This window comes from Chenopodium album, chromosome 9 (assembly GCF_948465745.1).
Source record: "Chenopodium album chromosome 9, dcCheAlbu1.1, whole genome shotgun sequence".
Lineage (NCBI taxonomy): Eukaryota > Viridiplantae > Streptophyta > Magnoliopsida > Caryophyllales > Amaranthaceae > Chenopodium > Chenopodium album.
In genome coordinates, this window is record NC_137842.1 from 16,864,405 (window position 1) to 16,883,615 (window position 19,211).

Genomic DNA, 19,211 nt, shown 5'->3' on the forward strand with positions numbered 1-19,211 from the left:
TGGATCAAATTCTCCTCTCCCTTGTCGTCTGTGGCCATGTAAGCATCCTTTAAAGGATCCAAGTTCACCATTGTTATGGGGGGGACTCTGTTTTATAAAGATTGAAGAAGAGAAAAGTAGATCTGGAGAGAAGAAGTCAGAAAATCGCAAGAACAGAGGAGAGAGAAAAACCCAGGGTTCATCTTAAGAAGTCTCCAGAAAATATAGAGAGAACCAACCATCAGAATTTTAATTTTGGTGGTTGGGAATGTGAGTAAATGAGGAGAGAAGGGAGGAAATGGGTAGATAAAAGGAGGGAATCATTAGATTAGGAGAATCTGATTAGTTTTAGGTTAATTAGATTAGGTTATAATAAGGGTAATCAATTACATTATACTAAAGACGAATCTGGTATGACACTTGTCAGGTTTTGATTAAAAAAATTCCCGCCACTTTTACTTTCCTTTTTTTTAACAAATATTTATGAACATTATTTTATAATATCCTATAATATTTAACTTTCAATTTGACAACTATATATAAAGTATATTATACATGCATTCAATGAAAATATTTTGACATATAATATTTTATAATAGGTATTTTATGGAAAAGAAAATCAAGTATTTGTTTCAATTAAAAATATTGATTTTTATTTTTAATTAATTATTGTTAAATTAACATTATAATTTATAAATATGCTAAGTAAAAACCGTGCATTGCACGGGACTTAAACTAGTAATTAACAAAATAAAAATTTTAAGTAAGGGCAATATAGTAATTTTCACCTTTTTTTTTACTCAAAATAGAAAGAAAATAAAAAGTTGCACATAACCCCGATTATCCCGAAAGGACAAAAGTAGGTAGTACATATAGAGATAAAAGTGTAGTCCGTAATTATTTATAATATCAAGAAAGGACATGTTAGTTCTCTGTCCGAGTCTTTTGTTGTCTTCTCCAATTCTCTGTCTTTCTTAATTACTCTGTTATACTCATCAACTGCTTAGTGTCATACCATCTACAGTGACCCAACTACTCTCCCAAGAGCCAAACCTTCGACCTTGTCACCCAATCTTCAATTTCCTGTGCCTCAGATTTTATACCGATTTACTGTAAGTTTCAGCCTTAATTCTTACTTATTTATACAAATTTTTAGCTAATTTAATCATATACTGTTTTGGGTATTTGATTTTTTGTAACTTGGTTAATGGGTGTCTAGTAAATAATAAATTTATCCAACTTTGGCTTTAATTTCCTTGAATTTTACACTGGTAGTTGATTTTGTTAGTTGTGTGTTTTTTTTTTTTTTTTTTTTTTTTCTTTTGGGTTACTGTTGGTGAGCTTTCTTTTAATTACTATCTGGAATTTTTGGGTAACCAATTTGTTTTGCAAGATCTGTTATAATTTTACTTATGTTTGATTGCCATTTATGCATGCTGTATACAGTTTCTTATGTATCTTCTGTGTTGGTTTTATTGGGTTATTCACTTATTTGGACTCCACAATTCAAGCCTTTCAAGGTGTTCAGTTAGGTTTTGGGGATATAATTTGGTATTTGTTTCGGAATTGGGTTGATTATTATAAGTGTTATCAGGCTGCTTCACTTACTGTTTGATCCCATGTTTTTAATGCCATCATTGTACTTGAGGCTACGTTGGATACTCACATTAGCTTCAATATCTGATTGATGTACTATCACTGATTAAAATATTGTTCTTAACGAAACCTTCCGAAAACCAACTTCCTTTTTAGTTTGTTTTCAGAAGGTTTCTCTCAAGAGCTATATAGGAGGGGTTTAGAATTATGTTTGTATTCCAAGCATTGATCTGCTTGCTTCAAAGTGGTATTCTTTATCGACAATACATGATGAAGAAAAAGGATCCAAAAGTATTATTGCAATTCAGCTGTTGCTGATTTGAGGGTTTTTCTGCTTGGCATTTCCATTGTTAATACATGTTTTTCAAATCATAAATTAATACTTGCAAATTTTTCAATTGTTTAGAGTGTTAGCCAAATTTACTCGTGTAAGTTGAGATGAAAAATCCCTTTAGAACTACTCCACAGTCCACAAGATACTATTTTGGCTATTATTATATATGTGAATTTATTTATAAATATTTAAAAGAAACCCTGACATGTTCTTAATTGTTTTTTAGTAGGCTGACTAGATTCTTCTAGTGCCATCATGGCACCATTGGACTAGCCTTCGCTCATAATCCGTACTCATTTGATGATGTAAGCTGATTTCCCATATTTTATGCATAATTTAACTGTTGCAGAATGTAAGAAAGTCATGCTATGGCAACTTTAATAGTTGAATTCAAATGGCTAAATAGGACATTTCTGTAATTTATATATTTCTTGCTGGGGTTTTTATTAGGCTGTTTTTGGAAGCAAAAATTTTAAAGCCAAATTTGGTAAGTGATTGTAGATAGCAGTATTGGCATTGAACTCACTGCTTTAGATTCTGTATCGAGTGGTAGTGAATTTATGAAGGAAAGCACATGCTTGGGGACGAGGTTCCATTAGACCAATGCCATGAACACTGGAATGTGACTATATTTAGAAAGCATCGTAATAATTCATAATTATCATCACTGTTTGTTACAACTGATCAACAGGCCATTAGAGTAATGCAAAACTTGGTGTTTATGATTTATAAAATAAGTTATTTGTTTCTCGACTTTTAGAACTCCCATTCCAAATTCTTGGCTACTCAGCTTTCATCTTGATCTTAATCATAGTTGTTTTGTTCTGCAGAAAAATATAATACACAGCCCGTGTCTGCCTGATATTGAACAATGAGTGCAGCTAAAGTGAAGCGTGTAGTTGGAAAGTACGAGTTGGGAAGGACAATTGGGGAAGGAACATTCGCCAAAGTAAAGTTTGCTAGAGATTCTCAAACTGGGGATCCAGTGGCTATTAAAATTCTTGACAAAGAGAAAGTTCTTAAGCACAAGATGTCTGAACAGGTATTAATTTGCTTAATTACTCTTTCTGTTGTCCCTCAATCTCTTGTTTTAATTCTCTATATTTTCGTGTTCTGTCTTAGCAAGCTTTTATTTCATATTGTTTTTTATGTGTTTATCTTTATAATTCATTTCAGCTGTTATTTGCATGAATTGAATATTGCAACAGATTTGAAACATGCCCCCTCTCCTTTTCCCAACCCCCAAAATAGAGAAGACAAGGGAAAGCTACTGAATCTAAAGTATACTTTATTTGCGATCTTCCTTGTTAGTATTTCACTTGTATATAACACAACCGTAATATGGTTAGTATCTTGATTATCTCTCTGCCTTTCACTTCCCTTCATAGGAAGACTATTTTTTTCCCTCTAATTTTGTACAAAATATTCTTGTTTATAATAACCTTAGGAGTGTAAAAGAGATGACATGGTGAGCCAAGAGCATGTTCAAGCTCACTCGTTTAGTTTGTTATAGTGTTCGTGAATGGTTCATGAACAACTTCTTTCTTAATGGTCCGAGTTCATTTTTAAGATTTGTGCTTTCGATATTTGGAAATCTCAAATCAAATCAAATAATGTAAATAAACATTCTTGAATAGTTTTAGATTAAAATATATACCCTAATTGATTAATTTTGAAACAACAAACAAGCTTTTCCATTGACAAAATATTTTTTTTTTAATTTTTTTTTTCCATTATAAAAATAAATGATAACCAAGTTGTTCATGAACTTATATGAATGAGTGTACCTTTTTCCGTGTTCAAGTTCAATTCATTTGTTTGATAAACAAACATGAATGAGCTTTGGCTGAGATCAAAATTGCTCACTTAGTTTTCCCTAGGTAAGTGAAATTTGTGCCTTAAGTTTCTACTTCCTGGAGTCAGCCAAGAAATTTTTAGACACGTCCATGGAAATGAAACCCCAGAGGATCATTTTTCCTGGACTTCTTGCATCCACTTACTGACCAACTTGTGTTTACAGACATTAAACATCAATTTTAATTGTTGCAATGCTTTAACTTGCAGATAAGGCGGGAAATAGCTACCATGAAGCGAATAAAGCATCCACATGTAGTTCGCTTGTATGAGGTCTCTCTCTCTCTCGCTCTCGCTCTCTCTCTCTCTCTCTCTCTCTCTCTCTCTCTCTCTCTCTCTCTCTCTCTCTCTCTCTCTCTCTCTCTCTCTCTCTCTCTCTATTATAGAGGAGAGTTTCTATTCTTTATATGGCCTTATTGCGGTACGTTTTTAACAGAGGTTATTACTTTCTCTGCCCCTAGTAAAAGTCTCATTTTGTAAATGCAAAGCCAGACAGGAGTCAGGAGTTTTAAACGAAAGTTTGTGTTTTTTAGTTTTTAGAGTTAATATATCTCTTAATTATCAGCTATCTATATAGAAGTCGACATCAGAGTTTTGTTCATTTAGGGAAGATCATTTAGCCAGGAATACCTATCTTAGTATATCTATTTTACCTATTGTAGTATTTATTGCTCTTTTGATTTTTAATTTTTTTTTAAATTTCAGTGAAGGTTAAGGTCCTTGGGAACTTTTTATTTTCTTTTGGTTTGGGTTTGTGATTCTCATGGGGTTCTGATATTACTTTATAGAGTGTGGAAATTTTTTGCGTACTAGACTGGGTGTAATTCGCAAGTGTTCTTGTAAGATTGAAAGAATAGTTGGGCAATTATTATCTGACTGACAAAGAAAACGAGACATTATTATTATCTGACTGACAGATATATTTTAGTGCTACTATACCATTTTTTTCTCTTTACAATTCTGCTGTAGCTACATAAGATCTGGAATTTGGTTCTATCCTTCGGACATTGCTTGCTTTAATGACATATTCATTCTTTAGGTGATGGGGAGCAAGACAAAGATATACATTGTTTTGGAATACGTGACAGGAGGGGAGCTTTTTGACAGGATTGTAAGTCTCTCTGATTATTATTCAGTTGTTATCTTGTATTTTGGTGTTTTGTACTTGATACTCAGGAATATGATTCATTAACTGGAGGTCGATTCATTGCGTAATTTTATGTATCAGTTGAAATTTAATTTCACATAAGAAATTGCGGTTACTTGGAGATCCTAAATTTTTTGGATCTGTTGTCTTACCTTAGGTTGTATTATAACTAAAGATTTAAATTGGTATTGATTATTTAAGGTGCACCATGGACGAATGATGGAAGATGAAGCAAGGAAGTATTTTCAGCAGCTGATAAATGCTGTGGACTATTGTCATAGCAGGGGTGTTTACCATAGAGATCTGAAGGTATGACGTATATACTTGGAAAATTGCTGGAATAATGAAAAGCATTGCCTGAATGCACAATATAAACTGAAGATACTCTGCTCATTAGTTCAAAATTTTGAATTTTGTGATTAAGTTATAGTGGTCAAGGCCTCAAGGAATCAAGGGTATAAAATTATTTTGCTGAGAAAAAAAATAAAGAACATTTCCAATATATCAGGAAATATTTGATGAAATGATATTTATGTCACAAATAACCACCACACCCCCTTTATATTCATGGTGTCGTCTTTCTAAATCAGCCATACAAGCCCAGTAGAAAGGCCTTGATTCACCACCCATTCTGTCCTAGAACCCACCATGTTCATTGTGTCTACCACCGCGTCCCCGAATCAAGTCATACTTTTTCCTCCCTCTTGTTCTTAGTACTTGGAGCCTCTCTCTCTCTCTCTCTCTCTCTCTCTCTCTCTCTCTCTCTCTCTCATTAATCTTGTTTTTAAGCAGACTAAAGGAGTATGGGAGTAAAAAGGGAAGAAGGGGAGAGGGGAGAGGTGTGAGGAATCCAAATTGTGGATGTGAAGAGAGAAAAAGAGGGATACTGGTTGTGTGACGGCGAGTGGAAGATTTGGAGATGGTTGTGTTGGAAGGATGGTAGTGATTGGTGTTGTGGTGGCTAGTATCTTCAGATTCCAATGAGAGTGAGATACAGAAGGATGTGAGTCAATGTGACATAAAGTTGTGGGGGTTTGGAGGGATATTAAATTGCTGTGTTGTGTTGTGTTCTGAGCATAGTAGCACTGTTGACTGGTATAGAGCACAAACAAGTCAGAAATTTGGACTAAGTTACTGATACAGGCAAAATTTTGGAATATATATTTCGCCAATTATTTTCATATTTAAAATCAATTCTATACCCTTTAATATCATTGTTTTCTTGAAATTTGAATCTTTGTGTGTTTGTTTTCACAGCCAGAAAATTTGTTGTTAGATTCAGGTGGGAATCTCAAAGTTTCTGACTTTGGCTTAAGTGCAATTTCTCAGCAACAAGTCCAGGTAGTCATATCTATTGTTAAATTTATGAATTTATGATTCCACGAATTTTGAGGTCATAAGTTACCTTATACTTAAGAGTGCCGTTGAGGGGTGATTTGCTTTAGATCACTGGTATTAGTTCCATAACATAAGGATTTTATTGTAATTGAGTTGGTCGTTTCCGTGCTCCATCTAGTTAGCTAAATTATGATCAGCTCCTGTATTTTGTGCACCTGCTTCACAATATATTGTTAAATCTGAGAAAGCTCTGTTTTCCTAGTCCATAAAGGCTTTAAAAAAGTTATGTTATTCCAAAGTAACACAGGATACAATGGCTCCAGTAAACTGCGTTCAATCCAATCCATGCTCCACTGGATTGTATAATCACCCCATCCACACTCTAGAATACTCCACTTGCTTCATCTAGATGTGAGCTCCTCTACCTCTTGCCCTCTCAGTCATGGGGAAATCTCCAAGTGTAAGTCAATTGCATTTTTATACCCACCGTTTGTCCCTTACCATGCCAATTTCACTGTAGGCCAGTCTAGCGTTAATTAGTAGACTAACATTCAATGATTTCTGTAAGACCATTCTATTGATAGCCCTCTTAAAACAGTCTTTTTGAGCAACTATTATGATCTGTTATAGTCTGCTACAATAATTATCACTGTACTTCTATATTTTTTGCTTTCAAGTTTCAATTGAGTACTATCCTACAATGAACACAATACTATCCTACAAGTCACATTCCACAAGTATGAAATAATTAGAAGGGTATTTCATACTTCATTCTAGGCAAAAGCTTTGATGTTCATGGATCAAGAGCAATAATCTGACAACACCATAGTCAAGACTTAACAAGTCAAATGGTATTTAAGAATTGACAACCCAATAATCTGCAAGAAAACTATTTGAAGGAGTTCTCCTGCTCACACCCTTTTCTCTCTCTCTCTCTCTCTCTCTTTTTTTTTTTTTTTGACGGATGTTCTCTTCCTTCGTGAATCCCTTTTCTCAGTATAAGATTGTGGTCATTGATGGGTCTGCTCTTTGGTAGCTTCTTTAACAAAGTATTTCTCTTCCTTAGTGAATCCTTTGACGACCTTTATTGGCCTATAGCTCATCCAATATCAAACATAGAACACAAAGAATAACATTCAAGACACTAGCGTTATCTTTGAGATTCCAATCTCTTAAAAGGTTTCTTATGCTTTAATGCCTGTCTTTGATGAGAGCTTTGACACATACAAGCAGGATGCTGGGTGTGGATCATGCCTGCATGGCACCACTTCTTAAAGGAAAAGTCCATATGACTAAGAAAAAACCTCACTCTTAAACTTGTGAAAAAATGTGGGAAAGACTTTACTCTCATTTGTATAGGACTAAAGAATAAAGAGAAAAAAAAAAAAGAGAGCCACCGCCTGATGGTTACTAGAACTTGTGGTGTGCGAAAATTTGGGCTGATAGCCTCTATCTTCTTTATGGCTTAGTGCTGAATGCTTACAAAAAACATTCCTTAGATTTAGGTCATCATGATCCAGCCCAAAAAATTCACAGTGATTGATGATTGGATGGATGGCCTCAAAGCCCCCCTTGCTATCTGAGGGAGAATTTTTAAGACTGAATTATGGTGAATTGTTGTCGTCTGACGGTAAATATTAAGAAATAGGATTTTTTTTAATTCTTAGGAAACCCGTCTTGCAATTGATAGTATATATGGATTGTTTGGACTTTGCACAAGGTTGTCTAAGTGTCTAACTACTGCAGGTTCAGCTGATATTTAACATACTAACTTCCATTTAGCCAATCATCTGCTAGGATTTTGGGTATAGTTCCAGTTCCTACCAATTTGCTGGTATAAGATTCACCACTGATTCGGTATAGGTTTGCAATTTGCTACCTAATTTACCAGTTCACCTTTTCAGTTTGTGGTTTTTTAAGAAGGGAAAAAGAGAGAGAGAGAGAGAGAGAGAGAGAGGGGGGGGGGGGGGGGTAGGGTGTAGAAAACCAAACCCATTTATGTTACAATTTTCTTGGAAATCTTATTGTGTCATTTGCTATGTCATGATCGTTTCTGGTTTTTGGGGGGAATAAGGTGTAAAAAAACTAGACCCCATTTCAATTTTCTTGGCAATCTTATTGTGTCGTTTAATAAGCCATGATCACATTATCCTCTAGTCTTCAAGATAATTGTATATACACATTCTCTCTCTCTCTCTCTCTCTCTCTCTCTCTCTCTCTCTCTCTCTAGCACACACGTGCGCACACACACACACTCACACACACACACACACACACACACACACAATGTACGTATTTTGCGCATCACATTTCAGTTAAACAAAGCTGCACATTTGGTTTAAACATTATGAACGATAAATTTGTCTCGTCCTCTTCATTTTATAAGGTCTTTCTCATTTTACCTTAATATCTACAAAATAGGATTAAGGAACCTAAAATCCATCGTAATCATTTTCAGAAATCAGTTTTGATCAATAAATACTAGTAACTTCATTTAACAATAATAATAGTGAATCAGTAAATACCAGTTTCAACCAGTAAAAATCAGTCTTGCTCAGTAAAAATCCACAGTAGTAACTACATTTAAAATCATTTTTGGCCAGTAGAACTCAGGTTTAGTAATTATCGGTTTAACTCATTATGATAATTTCAGTTTAGTGATTATCTGGCAAAGAGAACAAGACCTAAGTAACCTAAGGATAAAGTGTCTGTATGCTGAACTATTCTGGATGCTGACTTAAAGCCCAGGCATGGGATAGTGAGCTGCTAGACTAAACGCTGTTGGATTAATGTAGTAGTGGGTCAGGGAGTGATTTATTCGAGGCCAATTGTTCTGACTTTTGGAAAATTTATTTGCATTTCTCTTGTATTGCAGAGTTGTGATGGTATATAATTAATTAAAAGAAGTAAACACGACAGCAATTTACTGATTAGGGGTATAAAACATGTAAAATATTGACGTAAACAATTAATGATCTTTGATTTCCAGGGCGATGGACTTCTTCATACAACCTGTGGAACTCCAAACTATGTTGCTCCAGAGGTGACTTTTCTATCGTGCCAACTTGCTATTTTGTGCTTGCATATTTGTTCATTTTTTGTTGTAGCTTACGGCCTTATCTCTAATCCTATGAATAATAGGTCCTTAATGACCTAGGGTATGATGGGGCAACAGCAGATGTGTGGTCTTGTGGTGTTATTTTATTTGTATTGCTCGCAGGTTACTTGCCTTTTGATGATTCTAATCTTATGAACCTATATAACAAAGTGAGCAAGTTTTTGAAATTATATTTTATTGCTCTTCCATGTTGTTCCTAGTCTGCATCTTGATTTTTTGTCTCAATATGCAGATCTCAGTAGCTGAATTTACCTGCCCCCCTTGGATGTCTTTTAGTATGAGGAAATTTATTACGCGGATCTTGGATCCCAATCCCATGACAGTGAGCTCCATTGCTTTATAAATCCTCATTAAACATATGAACTTTGTTTTCTTTGAGTGTCTTCTTTGAGATTAGTGAAACGTTAATGTGTGTTAAACTTTCTTTTGTAAGAATCCCAATCCTGTGACAGTGAGATTATCTTTATGATACATTTTGTTTTGATGTATCGTGCTCACTCAATTTATAGTGACTTGAAGCATTTTATTTACACTTGGCAGCGCATAACTATCCCAGAAATTCTAGAAGATGAGTGGTTCAAAGTAGATTATAAACCTCCTGTTTTTGATGATGAAGATGATACTAGCTTGGATGATGTAGATGCAGTTTTCCAGGATGCAGAAGTAAGTTTAGTGATTAAATAGAATCTAGACTTTGTTCATGGTAATATATGGCTTGTACTGATATGTTACTTTCTTCTCAACAGGAACATCATGTGACTGAGAAGAGAGAAAAGCCAACTGCCATGAACGCATTTGATTTGATTAACATGTCTAAAGGGCTAAACCTAGGAAGTCTTTTTGATACAGATCAGGTTTTCTTTTCTCTTGTTTTGTCCATCTTTTAGATATAGATTTGAATATTAGACATCTGATTTGTCAAAAGGGACGATACTTCAATCATATGCAGATTATCATTCTTTTGTAGACAAAATGCTATTTTCTTTCTGTGTGAGGGTTGTGGGGGTAGACAAGGAAGAGAATGTAAAAAATTGCTCATCAATTCATTCTTGAATATGCCAGTATCACAGTATGCCCTATGAGATATTATATTTTATGCCTCGAATGCAGGAACGGGCTTCAATTTAAAATTTTAATTGCTTTAGTCAAAACTACTGGTTCAATTGTTTTGTATGCTTTCCCGCATTACACTTTGCGTGCAGTTGGAGTCCCTTGGAGATGCTTGTCTTCACTTGCAGATTGAGGGGTTCCTTGCCACACAATGCTTAATTTTCTGTCCTCAACCAGGTTTTTAAAAGAGAAACAAGATTCACATCTCGTAGCCCTGCCAGTGAAATAATTAAAAAGATAGAAGAAGCTGCAAAACCTCTTGGTTTTGATGTGCACAAGAAAAATTACAAGGTAAACAATGTGCAACATTTAAGCCTTTATATTTCTGACAGATGTAGGGGTTGATACTAGCAGAACTGAAGTGAATGTGGGTCACCAGAACTTTTATTTGACACTAGTTTACTTGTCTATTTTAGATGAGGCTTGAAAATATGAAAGCTGGTCGGAAGGGAAACCTCAATGTCGCTACAGAGGTAGTGAAAATGGAAACAGAGTATGCTGACTTGAGAAAAACCTCTGTATGATAATCTCATTTATACGTCTTCTTTGTTATAGGTACTGCAAGTTGCCCCATCCCTTCATCTGGTGGAGCTTAGAAAAGCAAAGGGAGATACCTTGGAATTTCACAAGGTTTGTTTTTTTGTTCTATTGATTTTGCCTGTCCAATCAGATTTAGTTGTCATTTTGTCTCAAATGCTCATAATTGAGGATATAGAGCAGAACAAACAACTATCAATGATCTTCATTGTATCTTTCATTTTTTTGAAAAATTAGAAGATATTAGAAGCCGGGTGTCCTTTTGGGTTTGTGATTTTATAGACTAGGCATAGATTATACTCGAATACTCTATATAATAGCTGTGCTGTTTAAATTTCTCACCATTCATGTAAAGTTGCATAGATATTTTAGTTTGATAGGGAATAGACAAAATATTCTGATTGAAGGTTTAGGATAATTTTTATGCTATGAGAGTTATAATTATATTAGGAAATCTTGCGATGTATGTAAAGAAACTTTCTTAGGAGTGTATTTTGTGTATATTCTCACATTTTCAGTATATTTTGTGTATATTCTTGGTAAGTTGTCTTAAAATTCAATATTAGATTATTATCATTTTAGGATAATGGCAACATTAACATTTTAATATTTTTTAATAGTATATGTGATTAATTATTCTGGGTAGAGGGTATTAAAAAAAAAAAATCTTATTTGTAGCATCATGAAACTGAAAGTGTACTTGCAAAAGATCACTAGTGTCTGGCCTGATCTGTTGGTTTACTTGTTCATCATTATCATCTTTTTGCAGTTCTATAAAAAACTTTCTAGCTCATTAGAGGACGTAGTTTGGAAAACGGAAGAAGACATGCAAAAATCGGACTAGAAGTGAATACTATCGTGCTCAAGTCTGGCCAAGATCAATCTATTGCCATTATGGTTATCGTTGAGACTTTGACTTTTCTTCTATTAGCTCCCCCTTCTGTGTTGATTAGTTTTGGCAGTTTTGCATGGTTGAGTTCGTCGTGTTCTGTTTACTGTATCAAGTACTAGTGAATTAAACCATTGTACAGTTTGTATGACTCAGCCTTGACATACATGTATTGTCGAGGTTGACACCATCAGTGTGTCATTGTATCAACAAGCAGAATAAATAAAATAATTGCTTCCTCCATCGTCTTTCAAATGACCCGTTCTTATATTGTATTCATGTAATCTACTTAGACTATCTTTGTATTTCTCCTTTAGAAAATAATAATAATAATAATAAAACTAAACATAGGATCAGGAGGAGATACTCCCTCTGTTTCATATTACTCGCAACAATTACTAAATATGGGTGTTTCACATTACTCGCAACAAGTTATTTTTTTTCTTTTTTAGTAAGTTTTTAAGGGTGAATTGTCTATATTGCCCTTACTTATTTTGATTAATTTGTTTTAACATAAATTAAACAAATTTACTTAAACCTAAATCTAATCAATTAACTCTAACCATTCCCACCAAAATAATCCCCCTTCTACTTATTTCATCAGAGATCATTCATCTCCCCAACTAACTCATTCATTGCTTCTCATTCAATTCGTCTTGATTATGCTGCCAGTTTGAACACTTTGTGAGGAATTCTCCAGAATTCCTTTATAAACCCTAGATCTACCTTCATAGTTTGTCTTCTCTCTCCTCTACACTCTTTCGTCTCTCTCTGAAACCTAAAATTTTCGCAAATGAGTTCCCCTCCAAATGAGAACGATTCTCTTGCCCAGAAGAAGGAGGATACTGACCCTCCCTTCTCACTGTACACATGGCGAGGAACTAGAGTCATGAAACCAGTTCGACGCTGCTCTCTAGTGTTCTCCAGGTATCTTCGAGGGAAAATTGGGGCTAAAATTGGCCCTAATACTGGAAGTGAGGACGAAGATGATGTTGTGCAGGTAGATCCACCTAAACTTAAGGTTGTTGAGGCTGAACCTGGTTCAGTAGTAGGGGCTGCTAGTCCTTTAGCTTTGACAGAAGAGGCAACTGAGGACCCAAATCTGGTGGTGGAGGTTAGGAGTGAGCCTGTTGTTGCTGTCGTTGAGGTCCCTGAGTCCCCTGATGTAACACCCCAATAATTCTCTCTTAAAACCTGTAAATACCCTGAAGAAAATCTAAGAGAATTACTGGCGTGCTACCGCCACGTGTTCAAACGTTAAGGCTTTATCAGAAAATAGCAGCGAAAAAACTAACTCGGTTATAAATAAGTTTCAAAACCAATAACCAAAACCAAATTAAATGATACAAGCTGGAACCATTAAGGTCCTTATTCAAAATCCAAACTAGAAGAAATAGTATAAAAATAAAACCGAGTTTAAATAAATTCAAACTTGTAAAAGAAAACAAACTGCGAACAATAACTAACTCTCCACTCAAAATTCCACAACCCTGATGCGAATGCTGCGTATGTAAGAACCTGTGGTTAATCTGCTCCCCAATATTACAAGTGTAAAAATTGGATCGTCACAGGGTCATTGAAAGGCGAAGGCCATGACCAAAGAAAGACACACAAAGCACGCAATCAGCAAAGCTGAGTACATACAAGCTGCAAAATAAATTAAGAAATCCATAACATGCTACTAATAATCAATCATCATGCATCATTAAATTATAGACTCAACACACGACTCAACTATTTATATTACTAAGACTGCATTAATTAATAATAGGTAATCATTATTTTTATTCATTGGATTACGCAATAGACAAGGTTGTCCAACCCATGCTCCATTTGGAACATCAATAAAAGAAAAACCCCATGCCTCCTTTTGGAAACATCAATAAACATCCAACGACCACGGGCACGACTCCGTGACCGTAGTTAGTATGAGATCTCACCTAACTCCTAGTTTTAAAAAAATAATATTTGAAATAAGAGACTCGTAGATCAGACGGCCTCGATAAAAGTACACGGCTAATACCCCATGTACCCCAACCCCTGATTGTCATTACTCCAGATGTGCACCAATCTAGAGTTTTATTGCTCATCCATCTTGCACTTTACGTGATTTACAGGTTTAGACTTGGTGATGATTCATATGCATAACAATACAATCAATCCAATATCAATTCAATCAAGTAAAACAACTTTTCAATTTCAATTCTTGATTTATTAGTGGCAAGCAACATTTATTATTTATTCCTTTACTACCTCGGTGTATAAACACCTTGAGTGCATAAGGCACCCCAAAACCTTAACCTCGTCTTATAAGACTTGAATTCTTCCTTTACTCATCCTGTTTGCATAATCATGAATGAGTAATAAATTAATCTTTACACCAATCACATACCTTTGCCTTTAAGCGCACCTTGCATAATTAGAGCATAAATAATACTTGCATTATAAACTAGTGCACATCATTTGAAATTCACAATGTATAACCAAACAATTTAACCCAGTCATCCCTATACATGATACTAAGTTCTCGATCCGTCCTTAAACATGCACCTAAAAGAAAGGTTTCGTAACTTGTACGTACCTTGAGCAAACGAATTGGTATGCCACTTTACTAACTATAAATCACCTTCAATAAACTCCTCTCCTAAGCCAAATAACAACATCTCAATCAATACCCAATCAATCAAATTTACAGCAATACTAACTTACTTTAAAACCTTCAAAATCCAAATGAAACAACACTTTAAAACCTTCCCTTTAGTTAAAATTAAAGGCTTATATATAGTTCTTTAAATTTTCTTCATAAAAACCTTAAAATACACTCTTATACATGAAATTATAGCAAGTTCAAAGTCTAATAAAAATCTGAAAATTATATAAAAACCCCTAAAAATCTCCCTTTTTAATGGGTGATTAAACCCTCTTTATAAAACATCAAAAGTAGTACTTAAAAACTATTTTCAACACTTAAAACTTCAATAAAAACATATATTTATGCTTAATTAACTTTAAACATAATTAATTTTATTAATCAAACTCAAGGATAATATTTTAAGTATAAAAAAAATTCGTTAAAATAAAAAACTGCCCGAAAATCATATTTAGAGGCTGAATTTGGCCACGAGAGGGTAGTGCATATTACCAAAGGTAATGAATCTTTCTTAAAACGTTGTTTCCACATGAAAAACACTACTTTTTCATCAAAATCGGATGAGTTCAGAATCTGATCGGGATTAAAACGGGATTAATATTAACGAACGAAAATCTAAAAATTAAAACACGAATCTATATGTTCAAAATAATCTGGAATTAAGTTAAACTAATCAGTAGTTATAATCACCAAAATTTCAAAACATCATTACTATAAAAGCCCTAAATCAATTGTTCATAAAAACCCTAAAATCATGATTTTCAATAAATTGAAACCTAGGTTTATAATTCATAAAATATGAAATTTATAACATAAATATAATCTGAAATTTATAATCTTTATACCATTAAAATATAATTTGATACTAAAAATATAATCTTTATACTAAAATCAAAACCCAAAACAATTAAATTAACATTAAGCAAAATAATGAAACAAAGGAGGATGAAAATAAGACTAACCTTTTTGTGTGGGAAATTTTTGGAGATTCATGGGGTATTTATAGGAGAGAATTATTGTAGGGTAAAAAGAAAGATTGGGCCTCATAAAAATAATGGGTCGATTAAGTAAACAAATGGGTTAGGCTTGTGTGATTGGACATAAATTGTATAATAAAGGTGCATAAAATAATTTGTTCAAATAATTTTCGACCCAGATTAATAATTTGAAACTTTTGAAATTAAATTATGAAAAATAACAAATAAATATTATAAATAAAATAAATTTTCATTTATAAAATATTTAAAAATACGGGGGATTACAATCTACCCCTCTTAAAAGAAGTTTCGCCCTCGAAACTTAACCCAAAAGCCATAAATTTTCCAAAACCATTCAAGCTTTTGTGTTTTATATTGCTGTAAATTGATTGATTCTCAACATGCACACTCAACAAACTAAACTTTATGCTTAATAGACTCGTACTTGGCCAAAGTTTACATACTTTAATTGCATGTAAATACAACAATAGTGCATATTAATAAGCAAAATAATGCAAACTCAATCAATAAATAGCATAATTGAGGTAAAAAGCGCGAAATTACATCGCATTCTACCCCTCTTAAAGAAAAGAGTTACGCCCCCGTAACTCACCTCAATAACATCATTAGGCATCTCTTTTTCATTTCTTCTTTCTGCAATAATTTATCATAACTTGTTATTCTATAATTTCCTCAAATTTGAATAGTTCAATTCATAGGCACTCAATAATCCCTTTAGCTCTCCTTAGCTAACAACCGAAGACTATTAAGATCTGTAAAAATCTTACAGGTGACACTGTATTTCGAATGAATCTTCCATGTAAACAATATATACGCAATCTCAAGACACGGTAGGGTAATTGGTCTCATAAGATTTGTCTTGGCAAGAAGCATTATCATTTTTCCATTTTGTTGCAACACACATCCATTAAGTAAAAACTTCAAGTCCACCACTCCCATTAGGCAAGACTAAAACAAGTGCAACGATTAAATGTTCTTTAAGAGTTAAAAGGCTTGTTTACACTTCTCATCCCATTCAAACTAACTCTCTTTCATCAAGGTATATACAACAATCCTCAAAAGTCTATTATAATTCTCCTCACTCTTCAAGTATAGCAAGATATCATTAATAAAGCCATATATTTATCGAATTACTGTACTCATGGAAATATTCGATTCATTAAATCCATAATGATTGTTAATACATTAATTAACCCAAAAGGCCTGATTTATATTTCCATGTTTATGAATCCATGGGCTCCTCAAAATTTTCTTCTCTCCAACTTGGTTTTCAAATTCTCCCAACGAAAGTCAATTGTCTCACGAATCGTATCCCTTTTCTCTTTCCACCAAAGTTATGCTCCTCAAATTCTCATGGCAATTCAAAACAACAAAAACTCATCTTTCACTACCTAGTTCTACAGAAAAGCAGGGTCTCCACTCTCCTTAAACTATGCGGCTTGACCAAATCAAAATTCATACACTCCTCTCGCGTAGTTTATCATCATCAAATATATATATTTCATCAATTCTCCAAGTACATTCCTAATTTGATCATAAGGTTTCTCAAATAAACACTCATTGGTTGTAAAAATTGAAGTAGATATATATTAAATAATAAAAATATAGATCTTACCAATAACCTAAAGCACCAAATAAATAATAAATAACATCATTAAATAAGCATAACCAAATAGTCACATAATTACATGCTTCATATAATGATCATCCATACATACACATTACATTGCACAAATCATCACAAATTAATCTATATTGTATTCTTTAATCCTTACACATGATTCTAGGTGATCACAACACCCAAATTTGCATGATTATATAAAACATATACAATTAAATATAACTTGCATAAAAAATACATTCAAAATAAATGGCACCAAGAATTAAATTATAATGCACATAGAAAGAAATCATCTGTCTTATATGCCCTTCTTAAGACTACCCAAATCTCACACATAAAATAAAATAAATAATACTAAGGTTCAAAGAATAAAATAAGTACGCAGATTCAACTAATTTCAAAAATAATTAATAACATAGTAATTTATAAAAATACATATATTTTATTAAAACTGCCGAATTATTTTAATTAAAATAAAATAATTTTTTTGAAATTAAAGTTTAACCTTAAATCACGTCATAAAATCCAGAATCATAAGATTTAAAACGTTAGGCACCCAAAAACTTTTAAAGTAACTTTAGTGGTAATTAAATCGAACCTAAGCTCTGATACCACTTTGTAACACCCCAATAATTCTCTCTTAAAACCTGTAAATACCCTGAAGAAAATCTAAGAGAATTATTGGCGTGCTACCGCCACGTGTTCAAACGTTAAGGCTTTATCAGAAAATAGCAGCGAAAAAACTAACTCAGTTATAAATAAGTTTCAAAACCAATAACCAAAACCAAATTAAATGATACAAGCTGGAACCATTAAGGTCCTTATTCAAAATCCAAACTAGAAGAAATAGTATAAAAATAAAACCGAGTTTAAATACATTCAAACTTGCAAAAGAAAATAAACTGCGAACAATAACTAACTCTCCACTCAAAATTCCACAACCCTGATGCGAATGCTGCGTATGTAAGAACTTGTGGTTAATTTGCTCCCAATATTACAAGTGTAAAAATTGGATCGTCATAGGGTCATTGAAAACCTGACCCCGTAGCCGTTGTTTTTCCGGACTCCTTGAAGGCTACCGCTGCTTCTAGATCTTCCAGAGGCAAGAAAAGGGTTTGATCCGTGTTAACGGAGGACTGCAGCGACTGGGACCCTGCTTATATGGCTTATTTGAGGGAGAAGTACCCTCATGACTTCCCTCCCAGTAATTGGCCTTGCAGCGTAACGATTCCTATCTAAATATTCTTTATTTTTAACTAATTAACCTATGTTTCTCTGAAAATGGTTTTGGTTTGATTGATATGTTGAAAAATCTTGTTGAATATGTGAGTATGTTGTATTTGGCTGGATTTTGGGTTACTGTTGCTTGTGTTATGCTCTATGCTGGTTCATTTTTCTGCCTTTGATGTTGGTGTTGGTGCTTGCACATTAATTGTCATGCTGTTGTTGTTGTCCTCTGTGTTGGTAGTGACTTTGATTTTCTTTTAGTTGCTGTTGTTGGTGTTGTCTGCTCTGAGTGACTCCTTTTGGTGTTGTGGTGGTATCATGTTGAATTGAAGTTGGGTTTTCCAGTTATGTTAATGAATATGTAGTTGATACATGTTGGTTTCCCTGTCATGGATTATTGAGTCCTTTAGTCCTTGTGTTTTGGTTGCCTATTCTTGGTGCAATGAATCCCTCCTAAAACATGCATCATAACAATATTGTTCTGTCCAAATGATGAAGGGACTCATCTGATAGCACTTCCTATCAAGGGATGGCTCCAACTCCTTAGTTTTAAGGTTGTTGTTGAGGTACCCTTGGTAGGGAGGTTGCCATGTTTAAAACACTCCTATCTGATGGACATTCCTCCCTACTTAGTTTGTTATTAACACAAGCTTATGTGTTAAAAGGTCGTGTTAAGACTGATACAAGCATATGTGTTAATAGGGTTGTTTCATATTCAAAATATGGACAATTTACATCAGTCCTTTGTCATATACTCTACACTACAATGACTGCCTTAATAATGTTCCTATCCTATTTACCAAAAGACACATA

The 19,211-nt window shown here is 33.8% G+C and overlaps 1 protein-coding gene across 2 annotated transcripts; it reads left to right on the forward strand.

Annotated features, from left to right (window-relative positions):
• Window positions 1-907: 907 nt before the first annotated feature.
• LOC145558447 (CBL-interacting protein kinase 32-like) lies at window positions 908-12,145 on the forward strand. 2 transcript variants are annotated; one of them, XM_081619691.1, is made up of 16 exons: window positions 908-1,091; window positions 2,136-2,214; window positions 2,740-2,951; window positions 3,974-4,036; window positions 4,803-4,874; window positions 5,112-5,219; window positions 6,168-6,251; window positions 9,238-9,291; window positions 9,390-9,515; window positions 9,599-9,688; window positions 9,907-10,029; window positions 10,113-10,220; window positions 10,654-10,767; window positions 10,893-10,949; window positions 11,032-11,106; window positions 11,783-12,145. In XM_081619691.1, the coding sequence occupies exons 3-16, from the start codon at window positions 2,781-2,783 to the stop codon at window positions 11,855-11,857; spliced, it is 1,320 nt and encodes a 439-aa protein (XP_081475817.1). In that variant the 5' UTR covers window positions 908-1,091; window positions 2,136-2,214; window positions 2,740-2,780; the 3' UTR covers window positions 11,858-12,145. The 2 variants fall into 2 exon arrangements, with proteins under 2 accessions (XP_081475817.1, XP_081475818.1); XM_081619692.1 differs by lacking the exon at window positions 2,136-2,214.
• The last annotated feature ends 7,066 nt before the right edge of the window (window positions 12,146-19,211 follow it).